This window comes from Syngnathus scovelli, chromosome 15 (assembly GCF_024217435.2).
Source record: "Syngnathus scovelli strain Florida chromosome 15, RoL_Ssco_1.2, whole genome shotgun sequence".
Lineage (NCBI taxonomy): Eukaryota > Metazoa > Chordata > Actinopteri > Syngnathiformes > Syngnathidae > Syngnathus > Syngnathus scovelli.
Genome location: NC_090861.1, coordinates 6,772,522 through 6,782,293, shown reverse-complemented (window position 1 = coordinate 6,782,293; position 9,772 = coordinate 6,772,522). Strand labels below are relative to the sequence as shown.

The window sequence follows — 9,772 nt, the reverse complement described above, 5'->3', positions numbered from 1 at the left end:
CACTACAGACTGATCATATCTGCCTAATGTAGGGCATTTGGTAAACAAACAAACACATATGCATTTATCAGCACCGAGAATAGATCTGCTTTTTTTCAGATTGCGTCACCTGAATGCACCGTTGCTAAGATAGCAGCTGTCTGCAAGGTTGATTATCATGTAAACAAAGGCACATAGCCCATCTTGTGGATTTGCTCATTGTAATTCTGCATTTGAAATTCCTGGTACTCTTTTACTGTGAAAACCAGGTTGACAGCCTTATAACCCCGTCTGATGGTAAATATTATCCGTAATAAGGTTATCAGTGTCCTTTTGAGCCGGTACAAAACATTGCTGCATCCACAAACAACAGTAAATGGAGAAAAAAATAAAAGTAGTCACCCAGGCTGTAATGGCATTTTTGACATTTTATTCAGAACGAGTTTGTTTGTGAGTGCCGTTGGGATTTTTGCATAAAAAAAAATCACCAGTCAGTTCACAAAGCTCCTTGATCAAGTTCACAGCAGCTAAATTGCAATCTCTACAGCCCTTGAATGTTGCTGCAAGCTGTGGTTTTGTGTATATATGCAAATGAGCTGAAAAATGTAGCTATGGCTTTTGTTTGTGGCACTATGAATTGATGCAAGTAGAATTTAATTTGAAACTGCGGCTGAAGTTTTTTTGGATGGACTCCAACTGCCTGACACTGCCTCTGTCATGGAAGTTAAGACAAGTTCATGTTTATCATCATGTTGACAATGCCGCCATGTGGACAGTTTAGTGTAGGTTATCAGGGTCGGGGAGTTTCTCCAGTGTGGGCTCCATTCCCCAGATCTCACGAGCGTACTGGGCGATGGTACGGTCACTGGAGAACTTTCCACATCCAGCAATGTTGTGGATCACCTTCTTGGTCCATTCCTTGGGGTTCTGGATTGATTAAATGATCAGTGATGAGTAAAATGACGATACACATTAGGGATGATTTGAATTGAATACAATTACGTGATTACAATCAAGGCGTAATTCCTTACGCATACCTTATAAAGCGCATTCACTTTCTCCTGGCATTTAATGTAGTCTTCATAATCAGCGAAGACCTTAAATCTGTGCAGGGAATAACACAATTAACGGGATGATGAAAAATCAGCAGGTAGACATGATTAGTCTCTGTGGTAATTCTACCAACATGTAAAATATACTTGCTGTTATTTTGATGGCTTTTAGTGAAAGCCTTTACCTGTCGTGATGCATCAGCATGTTGACAATTTCTTTGAACAAGTCGGGCTGCTTTGGGCTGAAGAAGCCTCCAGCGATCTGGTCGATGGCTTGTTTCAGCTCAGGCAGGCGATTGTAGTACTCTTGAGCATTGTATCTACAAGCAGATCACCTACTGTTAATTTCTGACTTTAGGATTTGGCCAGATGAGAGTCAACACCTTACCCTTTCCTGTCCATTTCATCAACGTCATCCACTCTCATGCCAAAGATGAAGAGATTGCCCTCGCCAGCTTCCTCAGCCATCTCCACGTTGGCTCCATCCATGGTTCCGATGGTCAGAGCGCCGTTCAGCATGAACTTCATGTTGCCGGTGCCGGAGGCCTCTGTGCCTGCCGTGGAGATCTGCTCGGAGAGGTCAGCAGCTGGGATGGCTGAAAGATGACAGAGGTAAGCGGCCGATGACTCTTGAGCATTGTAGTTCAAGTGGCAAGTGGGATTTAACAGTAAAATTATCGATTTAAATGATGGGCCAGATTGAGGCACCTAGCGGACCAGTTCTGGCCCGCCAGCCATATTTTTGATACCGACTGTGACCAGGATTTTTCACCATCTGCTGGTGGCCAAAAGAACAGCAAAACAAAAGCAGATGAGGGCAAAGGGGGTGTGAAATACCTTTCTCAGCAAGTGTGACTCTGTAGTTCTCCAAAAAGATAACTTTGAGGCGGTCTCCCACCACGGGATCATTGTTGACCACTTCGCCGATAGCTGTGATCATACGAATAATCATCTTGGCAGTGTGGTAGCCAGGAGCAGCCTGGAAAAAAATGACATGTCACGCGAGACGTTTTTAACAGCTGCAAACAAATCCAGCTGACAATGGGGCCTCAAAGTCGAACATGATCTTTTTCATTCCGGGATGCTTGTTGATTTTGTGACAGCTTTGGAAGCGAATCGTGCTCTCCATTTTGCGTAATGCCAACATTTTCCACAATAGTTAATTTGGTCAGGTTTAAGGCGCATACCTTTCCGCCAATCATAACGGTTCTTGGTGTCCACTGCTTGTTGGGCTCTTTCTTGATTCCTGGCCAGGATACGAAGAAACTTAAACACCGACTTTGCCCTATTAATGTTATTATTTGTGATGTAAATTAAAATGGATGCTTACGGTTATAATAGGTGATGATGTGCAGACAGTTGAGCAGCTGCCTCTTGTATTCGTGGATTCTCTTGACTTGGACGTCAAACATGGAGCTCGGATTGATCTTAACCTTATAGTGATCCTCCAAATGCACGGCAAACTTGAGTTTATTTTCCTGAAAAATAACAAGATTGAGTCTTTGATAGTTGTAGATGTTGTGATAGTTGTTGCATTTGCTTTATATTGAGCAAAACAATTCTGTAACAAAAGTATAAAAATTGTTGAAGAAGTTGCAGATTAAGCCCAGAGGACCAAACAGCGATCAAAAAGATGAACTTGACTTCACCTGCTTCACTTTGGCAACATCGCGGATGAAAGCTTCGTCGTTCACAAGCTTGCGCAGGCGCTGCAGCTGGTCGAGGTCACGGATGAAGTCCTCACCGATTCTCTTAATTAGACACGAATAGAAAGCGAGCGTTAACCTCCTGCGTCTTTTTACTCACTAAGAGGGATATCGACGTGTTTAATCCACCGCTAACCTCGGCGATGACCTCAGCCAGGCCAGGGTTGCACATCACCAGCCAGCGGCGAGGGGTGATGCCGTTCGTCTTGTTCTGGAACTTATGTGGCTCCATTTCGTAGAAGTCCTTGAAGCTGCGGGGCGGACATAAATCAGGACACGCAAATAACAAAACGGCTCACGGTCGAAGGTGCGCAGACCGCCGTCGTGTACGTACACAGTGGCTTTGAGGATGTCTGAGTGGATCTGGGCCACGCCGTTGACCGCGTGTGAGCCGACGATGCACAAATGGGCCATGTTGATCCTCTTCTGTCCACCTTCTTCAACCAGGGACATACGGGCCAGACGCTCATTATCGCCGGGGAACTTTGCAGCAACGTTCTGACAAAAGGACATTGGACATCAATCAATAGAATAACTCATTTTTTTTGCTCTTGTTAGTAAGCATCTCCTGCCATCCCCTAACTTTACTTAGAATTGCTGTCAAAGTCGCACAGATAAATGAAGGCAAATGTCATTTTACTTTTCACCTTTAATTCGCGGTTTGGCACATAAGTCCCCAAGCGACTGTCAGCGGCTCAGCAGTGAAACAGCACTGACAGAGAGGACCGATGTGCGCCGGAGACGGAGGCAGGTCTCAAACCTCGTTATTTCCTCCTGAAATTGTGTGTCTGAAAAATGCTGTCTTAAAGCCATGATCTTTGGAATATTTGCGGCTGATGGAAATTGGATGCAGTGTTTAGTTTGTTAGCTCCGGGGTGGCAAAAGAATCAGTCGCATTCACTTCATTCACCGGAGTGTAGAAAAACCCAGGACCCGTCGTTAGTCCCCTAAAGGGCTGAACTGGGGAATCAAGCCATGTGAAACCGACAGAAAATGATTCTTAAGTTTGCATTCTAAAAGCGTACAGTAGATCCCCAGGCCTGCATAATTTACTTGTGAATCAAATAAAACCCCTTGTATTATTTAGTTCAACAGAATTACAATGTACAACTGTAATTGCTATTATTCAATTGGAATCATTTCCAATCAGGTGTGCACTGTTTTATCAAAAATAATGAATATTAATAATAGCCTGCCCCTTACTTAACCAATGAACAGGCCAATCAGCTGAAATGTGTTTGTTATTCCTCAGCAGGGGTAATAAAGAGACATGTAGCAATACACAGTATTAACCTCAAGGTGGCGACGATTGATCTCAAAGATAATTTCCAAGTGGCGGGGCAGCAGATGGGCAAACAGGTCCACTGGCCATCGCTCCAGAGCTTCTGGGAGGACTGTGTGATTGGTGTAGGCACACGTACGCACACACACGTCCCAGGCCTATCCAGAAGGAAATTATTTTTAGGTGTAGAAGATCATTCTACATGAGTTGATTCATCTGGTATGCATATTGAAGAAAATAGCTCTGCTTAACCTTATCCCATGTAAGTTTCTCTTCATCAACCAGAACCCTCATCAGCTCAGGAATAGCCATAGCTGGGTGAGTGTCATTCAGCTGGATGGCAACCTGGAAAAAAAAACAAAAAACGTCATGAGTCAATTTTAGAAAACACTCAAACCACTCTACTGATACGTTAATCAGCCTGCTACAATGCATTAAACACACTGACAGAGGTAATTTTTACTCTGGAGTGGTTTGTTTCAAGTTGACAGAAACTAGTTTATTTTCTTTTTTTTTTTTACCTTGTCAGGCAGTTTGCTGAAATCTGTGCGAGCAATCTCCCTGGAGCCAAACTTGGAGACCTTGAAACGGCGAATGATGTCTTGCAGGGTGGCAGACACCACAAAGTATTCCTGCTTCAGACGCAGCTCCTTGCCCTCAAAAAACTGAGAAAACACACACTTGGGTATGTATTTGTCCATTGAACATCGTTATTGTTTTACACAGACAACTAGAAAAATCTCGTCCCCTTAGTATATCGTTGCCTTCACTATGTTCCATTTACAAATTTCGGGATAACATAAATTGCAGATATATATATATTTATGTAATTATTAAATTGTGAAATCGGCATGACGACTAAAAGGTTAACAGATTTTAGTTTCTCTTCTTAGGCTGACTTTTGTTTCAACACACCAAATCTTGAGTAAATGTCAAACTAATATTTTAGCGTTGGACTAACAATACCCTTGCGTGAAACCGGTTGGCAATAATATTTTTGAGTGAACTTAAACATGACATTTATAAATAAATGACGATCCAAAAGTGCACAGCTTCGCATTTGACAAAAAAATTAGGATCGTCTTCCCATTTAATAAAAAATGAGATAGAAACTGAATTTATCTCAATTGAGCTTCATCACGACATTCTTGAAGATTAAAATAGACACCATAAACAGTGCAGACTGGCTAAAATTAAATTCAAATGGCACCTAAATATTAGGTCAACCACTTTCTCACACATAAATTACCATGACTTGGGTATAGCTAAAGCTTTAGGGTTCTCAAGCAAATCCTCCATCTGGAGCCCGTAGGGAGGTAGGCATATGGTGGTCAGCTCTTATGTCAGATTTTAAAGGTATCTGAAGACAAAGACCCTGAGGTCCTCGGGTCCCAGATTATGCAAATCTATATTTTAAGATTACGCAATGTACCTGAATAGGAGTAATATCGCATGACAGCTGTATAATTTCACACATCCAAATAGTCCTTTCTTACGTTGTCATTGGGATACAGCACGCGAGAGATGTTCTCAGCCAGGTTACGGTCCAACACAGCTTGAATGTAGCCACCGACATTGACTATAAAAAAGAAAAAAGACGCACAAAAATAAATTTACAAAAACCTTTTTATGTTGCAAGACTCTAAAGTGTCCACAAGACGCTTACAGTCTTTAAGATTAAATTCACATGGCGCCTTTGCAGACCACAGCCTCATGGTGTTGACTACGTTGTTTCTGTAGCCAGGGACCGGGGTGTCATATGGCAGAGCCAAAACTACCTGCCAACACATTACAGGAAGAGAGAGGCCATTTAGATTCTAAGATTTGACTCCTGATAGCTCTCACTCTCTGTGTATATATATAGTTTATCTTTTTTTTCTACCTGTGTGTCAACCCATTTGACTCCATCGGGGTGATGCTCGGTCTTGCCGTAGAAGTGCACGGGGCGCATATACTCCGGGCGTGCTTTCTCCCAGGCGTTGCCATAGCGCAGCCAATCATCGGCCTCTTCAACCTTGGTAATGACATTGCCAGCGAAAAACACTCATTAGGTGAGTACGTTCTGAGCTGAGTCAGACCCAGAAAATGACAAGGACAATCAAGACGAGATAATGATAACACATAATTATGGATATTATTCACTTTATGCCATTAGGTTACCTAAGCCCACATCTGTCCTGAAATAAGACCTAGGAATATACCGTACATGTTTTTGCAAAGAAAAGAGGGAGATTGCCGGTGTTACTAACCTGCCAGCCGTTCACTATTTTCTGATTGAAGATGCCGAATTCATAGCGGATACCGTAACCATAGGCAGCCAGGCCGAGGGACGCCATAGAGTCCAGGAAACAAGCTGGAAGCCCAAAAAAATGATCACTCTTCCAAATTCAAGTAGCGTATTTTCTGGACTATAAGGCGCACCTAAAAACCTAAACATCTTCTCAAAAGCCAACAGTACGCCTTATAGTCCAGTGCGCCTTATATATGGACCAAATTCCTAAATTTAAACTGGCCCGAAGCATTGTGTCATGAAATCAATCATAAGTGGCCCGCTGAAGACTATGAATCATGAATCAAAAAGACTATGGATCATTATTTTGTGATTATAAAGTAATTTGTTGCATCTGAAGTTGAAATAAAAAAAGATAAAATGGAGAATGATTTGATTTGGATTAAAAATCTGACATGATGCATTAATGGTGCACCTTATAGTCCGGTACGCCTTATATAAGGACAAAGTTTTAAAATGGGCCATTCATTGAAGGTGCGCCTTATAGTCCGGTGCGTCTTATAGTCCAGAAAATACGGTACTGCAATCAAAATTTGAAACATTCAAACTTGTAAAGGCAATTTAAAAACACACACCGGCTAGTCGACCAAGTCCACCATTTCCCAAACCGGCGTCTTCTTCCATTTCCTCCAGTTCCTCCATGTCCAGACCCAACTAAAAAGTCCAGAGCGCACACATAGGCTGACATTAATAAATTGATTTTAATTTTGAAAGCTTGCTTAAAAAAGATGAAACTTCGTCCTTTCACCTGGTATGTGGCTTCATCACAGGCGTTTTCCAGTGCGAGGTTCACCATGGTGTTCTGCAGGGTGCGGCCCATGTAGAACTCCAGCGAAATGTAGTAAACACGCTGTGTTGAAAAACAAAATAGTTATATATATATATGTGTACGTACGTACGTATGTATATGTATGTATGTATGTACGTACGTATGTATGTATGTATGTATGTATGTATGTATGTATGTATGTATGTATGTATGTACATATATGTATGTGTATATATGTATGTATATATATATGTATATACGTATATGTATATATATGTATGTATGTGTGTGTATGTATATGTATATATATATATATATATATATATATATGTATATATATGTATATATATATATGTATATATGTATATATATATGTGTGTATATATGTATGTGTATATATGTATGTATATGTATATATATGTATGTATGTGTGTGTATATATATATATATATATATATATATATATATATATATATATACATACATATACATACACACACATACATACATATATATACAGTAGGGCCTAAGTGTTCATTAAAAACCAGAACGATAAAGTACATTTTAGCCACTGTATCGCAGGTGAATACCTAAAAAAATCTTTTACATTTTATTTAAAGTTAAAGATGTGATTTTATTTCCGTGCACACACATTAAGGTTCGTGTGAATAAGTTGGGGGGGGGGGGGGGGGGGGGACTACAAATATGTGTGAATACTGTATATGACTGAAACCAAAAATACTTCTCTGATATTTGACGTACAGTATCCCCCCCCAAATATTCCTTGCGATCACATTACATGTATCAGTAATCTTCCACCTGGGCCTGTCTAGTGTTTTAGCCTTTGCCATTTGGCTAATTTTGTTTTTTCACCTCTTCTGAAATTGAGAAGGCGGATGCGCACTGAAGAGCAAAAGCAGAAGCTCGAAGGGAAGGGACGAAGGGACAAATTGCATTCTGTATTACATAAGGGCAACATTTTGCTTTGGCAAAAATAGCTCCCGTGGAGGTCGTTGTAAAGGTCAGCCTGAGAGTGATATTCTTTCCTTGTGGAGTTCAACTCTGGAGTGATACAAGTGCTTGTTGAGGAAAATAAATAAATGATAATGATAAATACTCACGACAAAGCCTCGTGACAACCACAGTTCAGTCATTTGATCGGATTTGTCACGCATCTTAACCGACTTTGATTTTGTCGATTTGTCTCACTGTCCTAGTTACCTTTGTAACTGATACTTATAAATATCATCAATAAATCTGGCACAGTCGCTTTGCAGTACATGAGCTCACAGCTCTGTTCAAGGTTTCTTTTCAAGGAATTCACCTTTGACCTTTCAGTCTGCTGCAGCGAACAAGGTCGATACAGTCGGGAGGGTCGGGCGGTTCAGTGTGAGGTTGCATCCCACCGGCGCTGGATTAAACCTGTTCTAAAAATGTATTCCACTCTTCAAGTAAATGTCACCCTGCTTGGGTGAACACAAAAGGCACTTAAGTGACAGAACAATGACTCTTTTGGATGTCACAAAAGGGAAAAAAAAAAAATTCCCTTTATTTTTCAGAGTGATATATTAAATAGCAAAGAGCAATTTTCCTTTCATGTAAATATAATTGCTATTGGTTTCACTCGGCTGCCAAGCTCCTATTTGTGACAGCTGACTATTGTAAGTCCGGGTTGGCTTCTTCTAAAGGTGCATGGCACGCACCTGCACGGAGGCGTAGATATGAATCCCGCCGCCCTTGGAGGCATGTGCTCATGTGCGACAAGCAGAGGCTGTATGCTTTATGGTGAGACGGAGCAGAAGGTCACGGAGAGGTTTAATGTTTCAGCGCAGTGTAAGAATGGAAGCTTAGCAGCAGACTGCTAAGAAGCCCTTGTGAAGTTTAAATGTCATGCCCTGGCATTAGATTGGACTCAGGCTGCTCCAGTACAGCTGAGGAATGAGAAGCTTTTGCTTCAATGCAATGAAACCTGGCCCGTATTTAACAGCAGGCGGATTTAAGCTTGACCAAGAAAAATTATATTTTAGTCACTACCAATCGGGTGCATTCGGTTAGGTCACGTGACTTTTGATGTTGAGTATCTGCTCCTGTTATGACTTGAACTTACTTTGGGATCTTTCTCATAGTAGTGCTGCTGGGTTCTGATCCACCTGCCGATCAAGTGGTCCCGCACGGTGTGGGCAAGAGCAAAGTAGTAATCCCTTCTGGTTGCCACATTTCTGTCTTTGGCCAGCGTGAAGTGGAGGTGCCTGTTGAAATTCAGCTTCAGCTCGGAGACATTATCGGGGCCGGCCAGGCCTCGCACAGAGATCTGCTTCTTCCTGTCATGGTCGGACAAGGGTTTGGACATGGCGGCTCAGGATTTGCTAGCTGAGACCTCTGGGAGAATTGTTTACGTTAAGCAAGCGCCACCAGGCCCAGACACACAGATAGAGAGGCAGCACAGTGCGGTCTTGGGATCAGCTTTTTAAAGGCGCTACTATAAATATTACAAAGAGGGCGGGGCTAGTTTGCCGTTTTGGTAAAGGGTGGAGCATGTGCTGGGTAACTTTAAAATGTTAGGCCCCATTAACAGTGGTTCTCAAGAATGATGATGACATTAGGTTTTATCCTCAGCCATCACGATTGTGCTTTTTCACATAACCGAGAACATTAAGGATATAAAAAGAACGAGTAGACTGCTACACGTTGAAA

General features: G+C 41.8%; 1 protein-coding gene across 1 annotated transcript; it reads right to left on the bottom strand.

The window, feature by feature from the left end:
• Window positions 1–387: 387 nt before the first annotated feature.
• On the bottom strand, window positions 388–9,541 carry pygma (phosphorylase, glycogen, muscle A). Its single transcript, XM_049743324.2, has 20 exons — window positions 9,186–9,541; window positions 7,058–7,159; window positions 6,885–6,963; window positions 6,269–6,372; window positions 5,902–6,033; window positions 5,686–5,797; window positions 5,516–5,598; window positions 4,541–4,684; window positions 4,272–4,364; window positions 4,031–4,177; window positions 3,072–3,235; window positions 2,874–2,988; window positions 2,681–2,782; window positions 2,362–2,509; window positions 2,219–2,277; window positions 1,869–2,010; window positions 1,420–1,627; window positions 1,217–1,351; window positions 1,017–1,083; window positions 388–906 (listed from the first exon to the last, which is right to left on the bottom strand). The coding sequence occupies exons 1-20, from the start codon at window positions 9,426–9,428 to the stop codon at window positions 757–759; spliced, it is 2,529 nt and encodes an 842-aa protein (XP_049599281.1). The 5' UTR covers window positions 9,429–9,541; the 3' UTR covers window positions 388–756.
• Window positions 9,542–9,772: the final 231 nt, after the last annotated feature.